Raw genomic sequence first — 19,443 nt, forward strand, 5'->3', positions numbered from 1 at the left:
GTGCTGTCCCTGGACGCTGAGCTGCCCCTGGGCACTGAGCTGCCCCTGGGCATGGTGCTGTCCTGGGCATGGTGCAGCCCCTGGGCATGATGCTGGCCTGGGCGCTGAGCTGCCCCTGGGCATGGTGCTGCCCTGGCATTGGAGCTGCCGCAGCATCTGCTAGCCCCTGAAGTAGTTTGGAAGCACAGTCACTGCTGTAATGCTGATGCTGGCCAGGTTCTGCACAGCATGACTCCCCCAGACAGCAATGTGACAAATGGTCACCTGTTTTAGTGAGACCCACACAATACTGTGGACGCTGGAAATTTGAAATAAAAGCAGGAAACTCTGGAAAACCTGAGGCGATCTGGCAGCACACACAGAACAGGCAATAATAATAATCTTTATTGTCATTTCACGAGTAGGTTTACATTAACACTGTAATGAAGTTACTGTGAATAGCCTCCAGTGGCCACATTCCGGTGCCTGTTTGGGTACACAGAGGGAGAATTCAGAATGTCCAAATTACCTAACAAGCACGTCTTTCAGGACTTGTGGGAGGAAACCGGAGCAACCGGAGGAAACCCAGGCAGACACGGGGGAGAACGTGCAGACTCCGCACAGACAGTGACCCAAACCAGGGATCAAACCTGGGACCCTGGCGCTGTGAAACAACAGTACTAACCACTGTGCTACCCAATAAGATCAATGCGATCCTGAGGGGACTTGAGAGGGTGGGTGCTGAGAGGGAGGGGGTCATACGAAATAGGGAACACTGTTTAAAATTAAGGGGCTGGATTTTCCGTGCAGCACCCCCCCCCCCCCACCATTCGCGGAGGCATCGGCTGACAGCGCGATCCTCTGATCTCCCTGCTGTCGGCAGGGTTTCCCGTCTGTGGCATCTGCTTCCCCAGAGAGCAGTGGCGACTGTGTCATCGAACAGAATTATGGCTAGTTACACAGATTCTTCACTAACACGGGAGTCAGAGGAAATGGCGGGGGGGGGGGGGGGGGGGAGTGGGGCGCGCGTGTGCAGACACAGGAAAGTAGAGTTGAGGCCACAATCAGGTTAGCCATGATCTTATTGAGTGGCGGAGAAAGCTTGAGGGGCCGAATGGCCTACTCCTGTTACAGATACGCGCAGGGATCGCAAAGAGGCAGATACGCAGACACACACACACACACACGTACCAGTATAACAGGGACAAGCCATCAAAGTGCTCCGCTTCCTCAGACTGTGGCAATAAGGACATGATGAGCTGACCGCTGAGGTGCAGATGCTGCCTGAGCCGCTGAACTGTTCCAACATTTCCTGTTTTTATCTGTTTGAATGATGTTGACTGAGGGATAAGTTCTTCTAATCAATATTGGCCAAGGAGAGGATCACACCAGCTTTATTAGGCCCTGTGTCTGAAATTTGAACGGATTTGAACTGTTTCATATTTAATAATTTGCCAAATCCTTTCCATGAACTCCAGATGACTCCAGTTACTGGATTGAATATTTTCCCAGGCGCTGGTCTGTCAGTGTAAAGTGAGGGTAATCTCTCCTTTGGGTACTTACACAATAAGAGAGTTTCAGCAAACACCAATCTGATTCTGTGGATGATCGAATAACAATGCGACTTCCACATACTGTACACCCAGGGAAGGCTTCGCTCCTGTCTGGGGCTCTGAGTCTTTGTGCATTCTCCCACATTTCATTTAAAAAAATAAATTTAGAGTACCCAATTCTTTTTTTCCAATTCAGGGGCAATTTAGCGTGGCCAATCCACCTACCCGGCACATCTTTGGGTTGTGGGGGTGAGACCCACGGAGACACGGGGAGAATGTGCAAATTCCAGACAGACAGTGACCCGGGGCCTGGAGCGAACCCGGATCCTCAGCGACATGAAGCAGCAGTGCTAACCACTATGCCATAAGAACATAAGAACTCGGAGCAGGAGTCGGCCATCTGGCCCCTCGAGCCTGCTCCGCCATTCAATGAGATCATGGCTGATCTTTTGTGGACTCAGTTCCACTTTCCGGCCCGAACACCATAACCTTTAATCCCTTTATTCTTCAAAAAACTATCTATCTTTATCTTAAAAACATTTAAAGAAGGAGCCTCTACTGCTTCACTGGGCAAGGAATTCCATAGATTCACAACCCTTTGGGTGAAGAAGTTCCTCCTAAACTCAGTCCTAAATCTACTTCCCTTTATTTTGAGGCTATGCCCCCTAGTTCTGCTTTCACCCGCCAGTGAAAACAACCTGCCCACATCTATCCTATTTATTCCCTTCATAATTTTATATGTTTCTATAAGATCCCCCCTCAACCTTCTAAATTCCAACGAGTACAGTCCCAGTCTACTCAACCTCTCCTCGTAATCCAACCCCTTCAGCTCTGGGATTAACCTAGTGAATCTCCTCTGCACGCCCTCCAGTGCCAGTACGTCCTTTCTCAGGTAAGGAGACCAAAACTGAACAATATACTCCAGGTGTGGCCTCACTAACACCTTATACAATTGCAGCATAACCTCCCTAGTCTTAAACTCCATCCCTCTAGCAGTGAAGGACAATCTCCCACAGTACACAACGAGGATTCATAGTTGTACACTGTCACATCCTGTGTTACGATCACCGTTTGGAGCCCATTTCGGGCAGCACGCTGGCGCAGTGGTTAGCACTGCTGCCTCACGCCGCCGTGGTCCCAGGTTCGATCCCGGCTCTGGGTCACTCTCCGTGTGGAGTTTGCACATGCTCCCCGTGTTTGCGTGGGTTTCGCCCCCACAACCCAAAAGATGTGCAGGGTAGGTGGATATGCCATGCTAAATTGCCCCTTAATTGGAAAAAAATGAAGGTGAACTCCGCTCCGAATCCAAGTGTCGGTGGATTTCTCCTCCAAATCCCTCCAAGATGATTGCCACTTGCAAGTTTCCAAATTCCACTCCCAAGAACACACTTTAAAAACTTCTTTTAAATCAAGTATGCTTTCCCTTAGCGGTTTGCATTCTGAAATCCAGACCAGGTTTTCCAAATGACACTTTTAAACAAAGCTTCCATTCCACTTTTAACAGCGAATCTAGACCAACCCCTTTAAGGTTCCCCTGTCTTGGCTGCTTTGCAAACTGCTCTCCGATGTCCAGGCTGTATTAAAATGACATCAAATTTTTTATCCACCTCTGAAGTCTGCTGTCCTACTTTAAATCTAGTTACTGCAATTGTCTCTTTAACTCAGAACACTTTGTTTACTCTTCCTTGAATTGTTCTGAACAATACCTTGGTCTCTGTTCACTTAACTTCAGGTGTCTTAAAAGTTCTTTCTGTCCCAATTCCCTGGTTATCTGGGTTGTATGGTGTTCCTTAGGAAGCTTGCATCTTTGCAATTCCTTTGTCCTGTATAGTCTCCCGGCAGAGTTGAGAGCTGTTCCATCTTCAGTGACCAGTCTCTAACTGCCCACAAATTCAGCTAAAACTAAAACTTAAACATTTCTCTGCGTTACAAGGCCACAGATGCTGAGCAACCACTGCTGGTTTATTTATTCTTCACATCCTAGCCCTCTCCAAGCACAATAAAATCACAGTTGGAACTGAAACCAACCCCTACACATACAAACACCTTTGTCCAGCATGGACTGTAGGTTTTACCCTCCCAGGCAGCGAAACATTAAATTAAACCCATTTAAAAGTACTTTTATTTTCATAACATCTTCACGTAAAACAAATAGTTTTGGAGGTGCCGTCACTATTCTGTCTGCTTTAAGAGGGCGCGCATTTCACTCCCGTCTGGAATTATGTGGTTAATGTGTGTCTTTCAGCATATGTTTGTCCCCATAGAAAAAGGAACAGAGTATTCCTGACCGGTACTGAATGATCCAGGAGAGAGTACATCACATGGGAACATAAACAAAGTACTGTTTGTTCATCTTTATCACCTTACAAACTCCCAGTGCGAAAAACAAGAGATGTGGATGGGAAATAGCAGAGTCTTTTACAGAGAGAACTTTCACACTGCAGAGGCAGTTAACCTAAGACAGCATGCCAAGGTTTTAATCGGGGCGGCAAGACCAACATGAATGGAAAGGGAGGCCAAGAAAGGCATAATGGGGAAAGAGTAACATTTCACTACAAGAACTTGCATTCATATAGCGCCCTTAGCATATTCCAAGGCGCCTCATAGCTAGCATAGGTATGAGAGCATAGTGGTAATGTTCCTGGAAGAGGAATTCAGGGAGACCCCTGGACTAATGATCCGGAGTTCAGATCCTAGCATGGCAGCTGGGATATTCATTCATGACATCTGGAATTTTATTTTAACATGCCTGCGCACCAACGGAATAGTTTGGGTGAGGTGGTGGGAGGTTTCCCGAGCTGATTGTCAGCCCGCTGGTCAACAAGTCCTGTCGCTGGATCCGAAACCGGATCTTCTGCTCCAGCGGTAGGGGGCGCTACCTCTGTGCCACTCGGCCTACTGACTGAAAACTAGTCTCAGTGATGGTGACTATTAAACGAGCAGATGAAATGAAATGAATGAAATGAAATGAAAATCGCTTATTGTCACAAGTAGGCTTCAAATGAAGTCACTGTGAAAAGTCCCTAGTCGCCACATTCCGGCGCCTGTTCGGGGAGATGATTGTAAAAACCCATCTGGTTCACTAATGTTCTTTAGGGAAGGAAATCTGCCGTCCTTACCCGGTCTGGCCTACAGATGACTCCAGACTCAAAACAAAGTTGTGGATTCAGTTGTATTCAAGGCAGCTCGTCGCCACTCTCTGAAGGGCAATGGGCAGTGGGAAATAAAGGATGCTCTTACTATGGGCGGCACTGTAGCACAGTGGTTAGCACTGTTGGTTCACAGCTCCAGGGTCCCAGGTTCGATTCCCGGCTTGGGTCACTGTCTGTGCGGAGTCTGCACGTTCTCCCCGTGTCTGCGTGGGTTTCCTCCGGGTGCTTCGGTTTCCTCCCACAAGTCCCGAAAGACGTGCTTGTTAGGTGAATTGGACATTCTGAATTCCCCCTCAGTGTACCCGAACAGGCACCGGAGTGTGGCGACTAGGGGCTTTTCACAGTAACTTCACTGCAGTGTTAATGTAACGAAGTGTCGGCACCAATGGAGAATCTGTGGTTTTCCACGACGTGAAACCCTCACCGATTCCGGTACCGGTGAGGGGCTAGCTGGCAAGCTGCAGCGGCACACGCCTACACCGCACTGGAAACCATGGCGCTGGCCATGCTGGACCGCGTACCCACCCACCCCGACCCCACAGCCCACCCCCAGGCCATCCCCCACCACTCCCCCCAGCCCTAGCAGAACCCCCCCCCCCCCCCCGACCCGGCCAGCGGCACGGATCCCGGCCGAGTGTGGCGGCGCCGGACACTGTCCGCAGCCGGCACGCCAGGTCCTTGACCCCTGGGATGACACGTGGCCCACGCTGTCGGCAACTCCGCCCGTCGGGGGACGGAGCATCGCGGGCCGCCTGGCTGATAACGCTCCGACGGGGTTGCGACCGCGCGCGCCGCGTGTCCAGATGACATCGATTTTGGAGGGGGGGGGGCGGGGCATCGCAAGCCGGCGCCTGCCCCGATTTCGGTGTCGGGAGCCGTTCTCCGCCCCATCGCCGTTCTCGATTTTGGAGTCGGGTTACGGAGAATCCTGCTCCCAATCTCTGCTGATCTCAGCACTCACCTTTCTGGAAGCCTGGATACCATCAATGGGAAAGACGCCTCCTCCAGCCAATCAATAAGATCCTATGAAAGAAACAAATTTGAAGGCCCAGCAACACAGTGACACTTCCTGCACCCCATCCCAGCCAGCACAAGGAGAAGGCAGAGGTTGGAGAAAGGAATCTGCAACTTACCTTCACTCCTCCCACCATAAAAGAAACATCAGCAGTTTCTCTATATCTATCCATGATATATTAAAACTCTTCCTTCTATGTGAACTTCCTGTCAGCTTCGCCATCATAAATTCCTCTGCCCACCTTTATAATGGAACATTCCTATGTAAACTTGTTACGCTGTAATTGCACCTTCTTACCAGTCGTGGTGCTGTAGCATGCTTTTTGCTTTTAACAGCTCCTCAGCCTGCATTGGAGAGAAATGACTATCCTCCAACCAAATCTGCTTTCTTTTTCCCTAAATTGCTTTACTTTGAACTATAAATAGTAGACTCAAAGTCTAAACTATAGAGCAGAATGTTGACTAACTTCTTATCAGTTAGTTCAGCAATCATGAAATGGCAAAACACCAAGGCCCATCGAGCTCCCCTTCTCCCATCCTAGCAGTCACACGATACAATGAGGATGCTTGACAAAGGGGATGAAATCTGAGGACTGGTTCAATTTCTCCAGCCTCCTGCTTTAGCTGAAGGTCGCACTCGGTTTATGTAATGTTGTGGTGTGGGCAAAGCCTTCTGAAGAAACCAAAGTGAAGACCCACTGTTGAAGCTGAACAGAGTAGCAGGGCAGACAAGGGACAGAAAAGGCCCTGGTCAGTCACAGAATTTTAATAGCTTGTCGATTTGAGAGGAACGACAGAGGGCGACGAGGATTTGCACAGGACTGAGGTCACAGGGTAGTAGAATCAGAAAAGCTACACATTATAATAACAACAAACATTGATATCACACAGCGGAATGTCCCAAGATGTTTCAGAGCATTCCAATCAGTTATAACCCACACCGAGACACTGAAGGAGATTTTCAGGAAAACTTGGTCTGAGGAGAATTATAAAAGATCTATCACCCTGCACATGACACACTTTATCCTGTGTGCTACCCTGTGTGTGACATGTTTTATCCTGCGTGTTATCCTGTGGGAAATGCCTTCTCATGTCTGTTACCCTGTGTGACATGCTTTATCCTGTGTTATCCTGCTTTTGACATGATTTATCCTGTGTGTGACACTTTATCCTGTGTATAACCTTGTGTGTAACATATTTTATCCTGTTACCCTGCATGTGAAACACTCTATCCTGTGTGTTATCCCGTGTGACTATGTCCTGTGTGACTCACTCTATCCTGTGTGTTATCCCGTGTGACTATGTCCTGTGTGACTCACTCTATCCTGTGTGTTATCCCGTGTGTGACACTCTATCCTGTCTTATCCCACATGTGACACACTCTATCTTGTGCGTGACCCACTATCCTGTGTGTTCTCCTGTGTGTGACCCACTATCCTGTGTTATCCTGTGTGTGACACACTGTATTCGGTGTGTTATCCCGTGTGCAACACACTCAGTCTTGTGCGTGACATGCTCTGTCCTGTATGTGACATGTTCTGTCCGATGTTATCCGGTGTATGACATGCTCTGTCCTATGTATGACACACTCTATCCTCTGTGTGACACACCAGCTGCACCACACATACCAATACCAGGGGCTGTTTAGCACAGGGGTAAATCGCTGGCTTTGAAAGCAGACCAAGGCAGGCCAGCAGCACGGTTCAATTCCCGTAACAGCCTCCCCGAACAGGCGCCGGAATGTGGCGACTAGGGGCTTTTCACAGTCACTTCATTTGAAGCCTACTTGTGACAATGAGCGATTTTAATTTCCTTTCATTCATTTTCATTTCAATAATACACCAGCCCCATTTGACAATGTAACATCCTGACAGGAAGAGTCCTCAATGTGAGGTTGGCACAGGGTAATTAAGTGTACAGAACCTTTTGCTTCTTCTGAGACTGTGAAATCCATATTTGAATACAGTCCCATAGTCATTATATTGCACGACCTGTAATCCAGAGAACATCAGCTTAATCGGACCTCGGTTAGTTTAATCATTTCAATTCAGTTCTATATTAAAGTCAGTAGATAAAAATATACTCTTAATAAAAGTGACCACTAGGGTGTTGGAATATTGTAAAAATATAACTGGTCCATTACATAGAACATAACATAGAAAAATAGGGAAGGAAAACTGCTGATTTATCCAAACTGGTCCATTACGTGAGTTTAGTCCATACCAACTTGATATGAGCTTGAACAGCCCTCAGAAATGGCAGGAGAATGGAACAAATAGCAGATTCCAGCTGGGCAATGGGATGAACCAGCAGGTCCCAGCTGGGCAATGGAGAAACCAGCAGGTTCCAGCTGGACAAGCAGGAACCAGCAGGTCCAGCCAAACAATAAGAGAACTAACAGGTCCTGGCTGGACAATGAGGGAACCAGCAGGTTCCAGCTGGACAATGAGGGGACCAGCGGATCCCACCTGGACAATGAGGGAACCAGCAGGTTCCAGCTGGGCAATGGGGGAACCAGCAGGTCCCAGCTCGACAATGGGAGGAACCAGCAGGTCCCAGTTGGACAATGAGGGAAACGGCAGATCCCAGCTGGACAATCAGGTGACCAGCAGATCCCAGCTGGACAATGGAGGAACCAGCAGGTTCCAGCTGGACAATGCAGGAAACAGCAGATTCCAGCTGGTCAATGAGGGAACAAGCAGGTCCCAGCTGGACAATGAGGGGGAAGCAGCAGATCTCAGCTGGACAATGCGGGAACAGCAGATCCCTGTTGGACAATAAGAGAACCAGCAGATCCCAGCTAGATAATGGAGGAACCAGCAGATCCCAGCTGGACAATGTGGGAACCAGCAAATCCCAGCTGGACAATGAGGGAACAGGGAACCAGCAGGTCCCAGCTGGACAATGAGGGAACCAGCAGTTCCCAGCTGGACAATGAGGGAACCAGCAGGTCCCAGCTGGACAATGAGGGAACCAGCAGGTCCCAGCTGGGCAATGGAGGAACCAGCAGGTTCCAGCTGGACAATGAGGGAACCAGCAGGTTCCAGCTGGACATTGAGGGAACCAGCAGGTCCCAGCTGGACAATGGAGGAACCAACAGGTCCCAGCTGGACAATGGAGGAACCAGCAGGTTCCAGCTGGACAATGGAGGAACCAGCAGGTCCCAGTTGGATAATGGAGGAACCAGCAGGTTCCAGCTGGACAATGAGGGAACCAGCAGGTCCCACCTGGACAATGAGGGAACCAGCAGTTCCCAGCTGGACAATGGAGGAACCAGCAGGTCCCAGCTGGACAATGGAGGAACCAGCAGGTTCCAGCTGGACAATGGAGGAACCAGCAGGTCCCAGCTGGACAATGGAGGAACCAGCAGGTTCCAGCTGGACAATGGAGGAACCAGCAGGTTCCAGCTGGACAATGGAGGAACCAGCAGGTTCCAGCTGGACAATGGAGGAACCAGCAGGTCCCAGCTGGACAATGAGGGAACCAGCAGGTCCCAGCTGGACAATGGAGGAACCAGCAGGTCCCAGCTGGACAATGGAGGAACCAGCAGGTCCCAGCTGGACAATGGAGGAACCAGCAGTTCCCAGTTGGACAATGAGGGAACCAGCAGTTCCCAGCTGGACAATGAGGGAACCAGCAGGTCCCAGCTGGACAATGAGGGAACCAGCAGGTCCCAGCTGGACAATGAGTGAACCAGCAGTTCCCAGCTGGACAATGAGGGAACCAGCAGTTCCCAGTTGGACAATGAGGGAACCAGCAGTTCCCAGCTGGACAATGAGGGAACCAGCAGGTCCCAGCTGGACAATGAGGGAACCAGCAGGTCCCAGCTGGACAATGAGTGAACCAGCAGTTCCCAGCTGGACAATGAGGGAACCAGCAGGTCTCGCCAAGGTTTCCCGGGTGGTTTTCTCCTGTTTTTTTCACCCTTCTGTCACTTCAAAAGGGTTTGCTGTCAGGTTTTGTTGTTTGCCCACCTGCGGCCTGTCACTGGGCTCCGAGCCTCGGCCTCTGGTATTCTCCGCTCCCCGCGCGGCCCCACAGTCACGCTCCCTCCCAGTGCGCAGGCGCTGTCGCGGGACCCTCCGGGAGATGTAGTCCAGTCTGGCAGAACGCGCAGCCGCAGAGCCGAGGCAGGGCGGATATGACGCACAAAGGGGGATAGACGCGGAGATATTGGGAAGTTGGGGGGGGGGGGGAGATACTGGGAGGTGAGGGGGAGATACTGGGAGATGCGGGGAGATACTGGGAGGTGGGGGGAGATACTGGGAGGTGGGGGGGGAGATACTGGGAGGTGGGGGGGGAGATACTGGGAGGTGCGGGGAGATACTGGGAGGTGAGGGGGAGATACTGGGAGGTGAGGGGGAGATACTGGGAGATGCGGGGAGATACTGGGAGGTGGGGGGAGATACTGGGAGGTGGGGGGGGAGATACTGGGAGGTGGAGGGGGAGATACTGGGAGGTGGGGGGGGGGAGATACTGGGAGGTGGGGGGGGAGATACTGGGAGGTGGGGGGGGAGATACTGGGAGGTGGAGGGGGAGATACTGGGAGGTGGAGGGGGAGATACTGGGAGGTGCGGGGAGATACTGGGAGGTGCGGGGAGATACTGGGAGGTGGAGGGGGAGATACTGGGAGGTGGGGGGGGGGGAGATACTGGGAGGTGAGGGGGGATACTGGGAGGTGGAGGGGGAGATACTGGGAGGTGGAGGGGGAGATACTGGGAGGTGGAGGGGGAGATACTGGGAGGTGGAGGGGGAGATACTGGGAGGTGGGGGGGGAGATACTGGGAGGTGGGGGGGGAGATACTGGGAGGTGGAGGGGGAGATACTGGGAGGTGGAGGGGGAGATACTGGGAGGTGGAGGGGGAGATACTGGGAGGTGGAGGGGGAGATACTGGGAGGTGCGGGGGGGGAGATACTGGGAGGTGGGGGGGAGATACTGGGAGGTGGGGGGGAGATACTGGGAGGTGGGGGGGAGATACTGGGAGATGCGGGGGAGATACTGGGAGATGCGGGGAGATACTGGGAGGTGGGGTGGAGATACTGGGAGGTGAGTGGGAGATACTGGGAGGTGAGGGGGAGATACTGGGAGGTGAGGGAGATACTGGGAGGTGAGGGGGAGATACTGGGAGGTGGGGGGATACTGGGAGGTGGAGGGGGAGATACTGGGAGGTGGGGGGGGAGATACTGGGAGGTGCGTGGAGATACTGGGAGGTGGGGGGAGATACTGGGAGGTGGAGGGGGAGATACTGGGAGGTGAGTGGGAGATACTGGGAGGTGAGGGGGAGATACTGGGAGGTGAGGGAGATACTGGGAGGTGAGGGGGAGATACTGGGAGGTGGGGGATACTGGGAGGTGGAGGGGGAGATACTGGGAGGTGGGGGGGGAGATACTGGGAGGTGGAGGGGGAGATACTGGGAGGTGCGGGGAGATACTGGGAGGTGAGGGGGAGATACTGGGAGGTGGAGGGGGAGATACTGGGAGGTGGAGATACTGGGAGGTGAGGGGGAGATACTGGGAGGTGAGGGGGAGATACTGGGAGGTGGCGGGGGAGATACTGGGAGGCGCGGGGACATACTGGGAGGTGGGGGGGAGATACTGGGAGGTGGGGTGGAGGTACTGGGAGGTGGAGGGGGAGATACTGGGAGGTGGGGGGGAGATACTGGGAGGTGGGGGGGGGAGATACTGGGAGGTGGAGGGGGAGGTACTTAGAGGTGAGGGGGAGATACTGGGAGGTGAGGGGGAGATACTGGGAGGTGGGGGGATACTGGGAGGTGAGGGGGAGATACTGGGAGGTGAGGGGGAGATACTGGGAGGTGAGGGAGATACTGGGAGATGAGGGGGAGATACTGGGAGGTGGGGGGATACTGGGAGGTGAGGGGGAGACACTGGGAGGTGAGGGGGAGATACTGGGAGGTGGGGGGGGGAGATACTGGGAGGTGGGGGAGATACTGGGAGGTGGGGGGGGAGATACTGGGAGGTGGAGATACTGGGAGGTGGGAGGAGATACTGGGAGGTGGGGGGGAGATACTGGGAGGTGGGGGGGAGATACTGGGAGGTGGGGGGGAGATACTGGGCGGTGCGGGGGGAGATACTGGGAGGTGGGGGGAGATACTGGGAGGTGGGGGGAGATGGTGGGGGGATACTGGGAGGTGGAGATACTGGGAGGTGGAGGGGGAGATACTGGGAGGTGGAGGGGGAGATACGTGGAGGGGGAGATACTGGGAGGTGGAGATACTGGGAGGTGGGGGGAGATACTGGGAGGTGGAGGGGGAGATACTGGGAGGTGGGGGGAGATACTGGGAGGTGGAGATACTGGGAGGTGGAGGGGGAGATACTGGGAGGTGGAGATACTGGGAGGTGGGGGGGAGATACTGGGAGGTGGGGGTATGTTGGCATGGGGCATTGGGGTGGTGAGATATTGGGGAGGGGAAGATATGGAGAGGAGGAGATATTGATAGTGGGGGAGATATTGGAAGGTGGGGTTATTGGGAGGTGGGGGGAAGATGGCAATTGGTAATGGGATTTGGTGGAAATGTGAGGGTTTGTGACGAGATGGGAGTTTTGGGGAAAGCGGGTGGGAGAGGTGGACATGGGTAGATGTGGAAAAAGTGAAGGGGGGAGAAAGAGGGAGGGGGCCGAAAGCGATCACGGGCTGGCATGATTCCAGGCTGGGGGAAGTGTGGGTGAAAATAGTCCCATTTTCCATCACTTAGTATTTACCCCCCAAAGAATCATTATGTACCCCCCCCAAAAAAAATCAATATGTACCCCATCACAGTCAAAATCTATCACCAAAAATGCAAAGGAAACCATGGGCATCTATTAGAAACACTTTGCTGACACAAGTGATAATATCCAAATTAGACAGGAGATACAGGCCAATTTTATTTCATGATAATTTTAAAAATATTACAGACGCCATGAAGTTAATCCTGGTTCACCCACCCAGGAACATCAGTCACCTAATTTCAGCATCCAATCGTTTTAGCGCTTCCCCTCAACTCTCCATGTCGTAATATTTATTGGAGAGAGAATGGAGCTCGCGTGGCGAGTCTGGATGACTCTGTCAAAATCATTCAGACTGGAAACATCAGCTCCCTTCGCTCTCCACAGTTGCTGTCAGACCTGCTGAGATTGTCCAGCGTTTTCTGTTTCCGATTCCAGCATCCGCAGTCATTTGCTTTTATCACAATACTTACTCCTCACTGTGTGAAAATATTAGCAAAAATAACTTTTCTTTATACCAATTCTATTTAAAGTACCAACTCGCATTTCCACCTTGCGATGACCCAAAGTGCTTCAGAGCCAGTGAAGTGCCCTTTGATGTGCAGTCACTGTAGGAGACAGCAGATCCCGCGCACGGTAATGTGATAACGGCAAGGCAATCTGGAGTGATGTTAGTTGATGGATAAATATTGGTCAAGGCACCGGGGAGAAATAGTGTCCCGGGGTTAATTTACATTCATGTATAATTGCCTCACACTGCCTGTTTGTATCCTGACTGGCAGTTTGAAGCCCAGCTCTATTCAGAGGAAGCTTGGCTTGGGTCTGGGTTTGTTGTTTGTTCCTGCTGCTGAAGTTTGATGTGAGGGGAGATCGAACTGGGTGGGTGGGTGGGGGGTACAATTTAAAGATAGGGGAGTCTGAAAGCCATGGGGGATGCGTGATTTAATATATTTAAGGCTGGGTTAGACAGGGTTTTTGACATACGAGGGAAGCAAGTGTTACTTTGGTGCGGTTGGGTTGGGGTGGGGAGGGTGGGGGGTGCAGAGCAGACAATAAAATGGAGTTGAGGCCACCATCAGATGAATCATGATCTTTATTGAATGGCGGGGCAGGCTCAAGCGGCCTACTCCTGCTCCTAATTCTTATGATCTCATGACGTACCAGAGCAGAACAACTCGAATTGCAACATCTCCAACGTTCAGAGTACTGGACTGAACTGTCAGTTCAGCTAATGTGAAGGACAACAAGTTGTACCCACAACCTTCTGAATGTGATGTAACCACAAAAGTCTTTCGTCTCTTCCTTTTTGGAACACAGAAACAATAAATGACCATTCAACTGACACTTGTGGATGAGAATTCCAAGCTTCCGCCACTCTTGGTGTGTCGAAATGTTTCTTAATCTCACGCCCGAAAGGCCTTGCTCCAATGTTTAGACTGTGCAGGAAAGGATTTCTCCCGATCTACCCTCTCGAGTTCTTTTAATATCTTGGAGCTTTTGATCAAATGACCCCTGAAGTCGGGGCGGACCTGGGTTCGAATCCCGACCCTGGGTCACTGTCCGTGTGGAGTGTGCACATTCTCCCTGTGTCTGCGTGGGTTTCACCCCCACAACCCAAAGATGTGCAGGGTGGGTGGATTGGCCACGCTAAATTGCCCCTTAATTGGGAAAAAAAGTAATTGGGTACTCTGAATTTTGAAAACAAAATGACCCCTTAAGTCTTTCACTTTTCAGGAAATACAACCTGGGTGTGTGTCATCTCTCCTCTAGCTCATGGAGTCCAGATATCATTCTGATAAATCGAGGCTGTAGGAGCAGAAGCAGGCCATTCGGCCCATCGGGGCTGCTCCACCAATCAATGAGATCATGACTGTTCTGATGTGAAAATCCTCAATGCCACTTTCCCACAATCCTTGATTCGAAATCTGAACATACTGAACGACCCAGCCTCTACAGCTCTCTGCGGTAAAGAATTTCACAGATTCACCACCTTCTGAGAGAAGAAATTCCTCCTCATCTCGGTCTTAAATGTGCAACCACTCACTCTGAGATTGTGCCCTCTGGTCCTAGACGCTCCCACAAGGAGAAACAACCTCTCAGCATCGACCCTGTCAAACCCCCTGAGAATCAGATTTGTCTCAATAAGGTCTCAACTCTTCTAAACTCCAATGGGTACAGGCCCAATCTACTCAACCTCACAAGAAAACCCCTCCAGACCCAGGATCAACCTTGTGAACCTTCTCTGGGCTGCCTCCAAGGTCAGTTTATCTTTCCTCAGATAAGGGGAATAAAACTGTTCACAGTATCACAGGTGTGGTCTAACTAGTGCTTTGTATAGTTTCAGCAAGATTTCCCTATTTTTGTACTCCATTCCCTTTGAAATAAAGCCCAACATTCCATTTGCCTTCCCTATTACCCGCTGAACGTACATGCTAGCTTTTTGTGATTTATGCACGAGGACCTCCAGATCCCTCCGTGCTGCAGCTTTCTGCAGTCTCTCTCCATTTAAATAACATTCAGCTCCTTTATTCTTCCTACCAAAGTGCAGAACTTCACATTTCCCTACACTATATTCCTACTGCCAAGTGTTTGCCACTCACCTAACCTGTCTCTATCCCTCTGTAGACTCTGTCATCTTCACCATTTGCCTTCCCTCCTATTTTTGTACCAGCCACAAACTTGGCAATAGTACATTCATTTCCCTCATCCAAAATATATTGTAAATAATTGTGACCCCGGCACAGATCCCTGTGGTACTCTACTAGTTACAGGCTGCCATCCTGAAAATGCCTTTCTTATCCCAACTCTCTGTCTTCTATTAGCTAGCCAATCTTCTTTCCATGCTAATATACTAACCCCAACACCGTGGGATCTTATCTTAACAAGTAGCCTTTTGTGCGGTACCTTATCAAACCATTTTTGGAAGTCCATATATATTACATCTACTGGTTCCCTTTATCTACCCTGCTCATTACCACCTCAAAGAATTCTAATACATTTGCAAGGCATGATTTCCCCTTCATGAAGCCATGCTGACTCTGTTTGATTATGTTAGGTATTTTTAAATGCTCTGCATTAAATCCTTTATAATGGACTCTTAACATTTTCCCAATGAGAGATGTCACGCTAACTAGCCTATAGTTAGCTGTTTTTTGTCCCCCTACCTTTTTGATTAATTACATTGGCAGTTTTCCAATCCTCTGGAACTTTTCCAGAATTTAAGGATTCTTGGAGGATTATTAACTGTGTATCCACTATCTCTACAGCTACTTCCTTTAATATGCTCACATGCAACCCGTCAGATCCAGGGGATTTAGCGACCTTTCGCCCCATTAGTTTCCCTAGTACTTTTTCCTTGATGATAGTTATTGTATTTATGTCCCCCCCCCCCCCCCCCCCCCCCGACTCTCTCTGCCCCTTGTTTATTTGGTATTTTTGGAATGTCATAAGTGACTTCTACTATGAATACTGACGCAAAGTACTTAACCCCTTTGCCATTGCCTGGCTCCTCAAAAGTTATTTCCCCAGTTACATTCTCTAAGGGACCTACGTTCACTTTGGCCTCTCTCTTGCTTTATACATATTTTAAAAAATATATTTAGTGTACCCAATTCATTTTTTCCAATTAAGGGGCATTTTAAGGACCAGCTGAAATAGCACAGTTGGGAGAGCGTTAGACTGAAGATCTAAAGGTCCCTGGTTCAATCCCGGATTCCGGCATTCAACCGGGTGCTGCGTTTCCTTGCTAGGGGCTGGTTTAGCACAGGGCTAAATAGCTGGCTTTTAAAGCAGACTAAAACAGGCCAGCAGCGCGGTTCAATCCCCGTACCAGCCTCCCTGAACAGGCGCCGGAATGTGGCGACTTGGGGCTTTTCACAGTAACTTCATTTGAAGCCTACTTGTGACAATAAGCGATTTTTATTTCATTTCATTTCAATTTAGCGTGGCCAACCCACCGAGCCTGTACATCTTTGGGTTGTGGGGGCGAAATCCACGCAAAACATGGGGAGAATGAATAAACTCCACACGGACAGTGACCCAGAGCCGGGATTGAACCTGGGGCCTCGACGCCGTGAGGCTGCAGGGCTAACCACTGTGCCACCGTGCTGCCCCTCCTTTTTATATATTTAAAAAAGATCATAGTGTCTGTTTTTATATTACCTGCTTGTTTACCCTCATGGTTTATCTTCTCCCTCTATTTTTTTGGTCATCCTTTGTTGGTTCTAAATCTTTCTCAATTCTCTGGTTTGTCACTAATCTTTGCTACATTGAATGTTTTTTCTTACAGTTTAATATTATCCTTAACTTCCTTGGTTAACCATGGTTGATTTATCCCTTTCCTAGAATCGTTCTTCCTCATTGGGAAATGTTTTTTATGGGTAATGAACTATTTTCATAAAATCTGCCATTGTTGATCAGTCGTCTCCACCATTCAGGATTACTGATGAAATTCAACGTGGGCAAGTGCGAGGTCTTCCACTTTGGAAAAAAGAATAGAGGCATGGACTATTTTCTAAACGGTGACAAAATTCATAATGCTGAAGTGCAAAGGGACTTGGGAGTCCTAGTCCAGGATTCTCTAAAGGTAAACTTGCAGGTTGAGTCCGTAATTAAGAAAGCAAATGCAATGTTGTCATTCATCTCAAGAGGCTTGGAATATAAAAGCAGGGATGTACTTCTGAAGCTTTATAAAGCATTAGTTAGGTCCCATTTAGAATACTGTGAGCAATTTTGGGCCCCACACCTCAGGAAGTACATACTGGCACTGGAGCGGGTCCAGCGGAGATTCACACGGATGATCCCAGGAATGGTAGGCCTAACATACGATGAACGTCTGAGGATCCTGGGATTATATTCATTGGAGTTTAGGAGGTTGAGGGGAGATCTAATAGAAACTTACAAGATAATGAATGGCTTAGATAGGTTGGACGTAGGGAAGTTGTTTCCATTAACAGGTGAGACTAGGACCCGGGGGCACAGCCTTAGAATAAAAGGGAGTCACTTTAGAACAGAGATGAGGAGGAATTTCTTCAGCCAGTGGGTCTGTGGAATTCATTGCCACAGAGGGCGGTGGAGGCCGGGACGTTGAGTGTCTTTTAGACAGAAGTTGATAAATTCTTGATTTCTCAAGGAATTAAGGGCTATGGAGAGAGAGCGGGTAAATGGAGTTGAAATCAGCCATGATTGAATGGTGGAGTGGACTCGATGGGCCGAATGGCCTTACTTCCACTCCTATGTCTTATGGTCTTTTCTGCTATACTCCTTTCCCAGTCCACTCATGCCATTCCTCTGTAATTACCCTTATTTAAGTTTAGCACAGTTGTTTCTAATGCAGGTTTCTCACTCTCAACCTGAATGCTAAATTCTACCATGTTGATGGTCACTGTTTCCTCGGGGATCTTTCACTCTGAGATGGTTTATTGAACCTGCCTCATTCTACATTACCAGATCCCAAATAGCCCGATCCCTGGTTGGATCCACAGCACATGGCAGTAAAGTTGACTTGTACAGGCTGATGGTTCTCCCGAGGGTGCTGAAACCAGCCTCCACCCACTGCCCAGGATCAACCAGCTAACACAGCACAAGAATGGTGAATATTACACGTATCGCAATTGTATTGAAGCAGCTCATTGTGCAACTTGATCGATCTGGACAACTTAAATTGCCATTGGACTTTTTTGAAATGACCATTTTGGAAATGTCTGTAATGTTCCTCGGACTGCATTGCAACATGTCAGGGTTCAACACAATCTCGGTCGAAAACGTGAATATTATTGCACTTTCTGTGAAGGCCATTTTGAAATGTTTGTAATGTTCTTTCTGATAGTTTAGGAATAAAGTATATATTGGCAACAAAGAAAAAACACAACACAAAAACAGGAAAGAACCATGGCCTCTCTCAATCTGACACTCAATTGATAACCTCACCAAACTATCCCCAGAGTCCTGAAACAGACAACGCGATTACAAAACTGAGACAGAACATGATGTACGGCAGAATATTCACGCATTCATTGTTACAAATAATCCAATCCTTTTTAAAATGTTTTTTCAATATCAAATCACCACTCCATGTCATTCATATAGAATTCCTTACAATGGAACAACACAATTCACCTAATTTATTCATTCTAAAGCACTTCACGATGTTCCAAATTCATGGCGGCCACTTTATCAAAGCAAATGTTTTTTTCTATGCAGTTGAACGGTTGCTCCACAGCGCCACGGTCCCAGGTTCGATTCCCGGCTGGGTCACTGTCTTTGCGAAGTCTGCACGTTCCCCCCGTGTCTGCATGGGTTTCCTCCGGGTCCTCCGGTTTCCTCCCACAAGTCCCGAAAGACGTGCTTGTTAGGTGAATTGGACATTCTGAATTCTCCCTCTGTGTACCCGAACAGGTGCCGGAATGTGGCGTCTAGGGGATTTTCACAGTAACTTCATTGCAGTGTCAGTGTAAGCCTACTTGTGACACTAATAAAGATTATTATTAGATGTTGGACTGCTCGGTGTTAATGGCTTTTTACCACTGAATCAGATCTGGACCAAAGTGAGAGTCAGTGTGTGTGGGACCCATACCCCAGTGAGAGTCAGTGTGTGTGGAACTGTATCCCAGTGAGAGTCAGTGTGTGTGGAACTATCCCAGTGAGAGTCAGTGTGTGTGGGACTGTACCCCAGTGAGAGTCAGTGTGTGTGGAACTGTATCCCAGTGAGAGTCAGTGTGTGTGGAACTATCCCAGTGAGAGTCAGTGTGTGTGGAACTGTATCCCAGTGAGAGTCAGTGTGTGTGGAACTGTATCCCAGTGAGAGTCAGTGTATGTGGAACTGTACCCCAGTGAGAGTCAGTGTGTGTGGGTCCCGTACCCCAGTGAGAGTCAGTGTGTGTGGAACTGTATCCCTGTGAGAGTCAGTGTGTGTGGGACCCGTACCCCAGTGAGAGTCAGTGTGTGTGGAACTGTATCCCAATGAGAGTCAGTGTGTGTGGAACTGTACCCCAGTGGGAGTCAATGTGTGTCGAACTGTA

At 49.6% G+C, this 19,443-nt stretch overlaps 1 protein-coding gene, 1 long non-coding RNA gene and 1 other non-coding gene across 4 annotated transcripts in view; 2 read left to right on the top strand and 1 right to left on the bottom strand.

Annotated features, from left to right (window-relative positions):
• Positions 1 to 9,769, bottom strand: part of stxbp4 (syntaxin binding protein 4) — a 346,204-nt gene extending 336,435 nt beyond the window's left edge. Inside the window, exons 1-2 of the mRNA XM_072483831.1 lie at positions 9,673 to 9,769; positions 5,646 to 5,707 (exon numbers count right to left, since the gene is read on the bottom strand). Of these exons, the coding sequence (XP_072339932.1) occupies positions 5,646 to 5,668 (23 nt within the window). The 5' untranslated portion in view covers positions 5,669 to 5,707; positions 9,673 to 9,769. The remainder of the gene's footprint in view (positions 1 to 5,645; positions 5,708 to 9,672) is intronic.
• A 2,583-nt stretch (positions 9,770 to 12,352) lies between these two features.
• LOC140395716 (uncharacterized) lies at positions 12,353 to 18,918 on the top strand. Of its 2 annotated transcripts, XR_011936283.1 has the most exons (4): positions 12,353 to 13,060; positions 14,159 to 14,682; positions 16,861 to 17,009; positions 17,873 to 18,918. It is a non-coding gene; the product is annotated as an uncharacterized lncRNA (long non-coding RNA). The 2 variants fall into 2 exon arrangements; XR_011936282.1 differs by lacking the exon at positions 12,353 to 13,060 and having other exon boundaries at positions 13,462 to 14,682.
• Positions 16,072 to 16,144, top strand: trnaf-gaa (transfer RNA phenylalanine (anticodon GAA)). Its single transcript has one exon. It is a non-coding gene; the product is annotated as a tRNA-Phe (tRNA).
• Positions 18,919 to 19,443: the final 525 nt, after the last annotated feature.

This window comes from Scyliorhinus torazame, chromosome 18, assembly GCF_047496885.1.
Source record: "Scyliorhinus torazame isolate Kashiwa2021f chromosome 18, sScyTor2.1, whole genome shotgun sequence".
Lineage (NCBI taxonomy): Eukaryota > Metazoa > Chordata > Chondrichthyes > Carcharhiniformes > Scyliorhinidae > Scyliorhinus > Scyliorhinus torazame.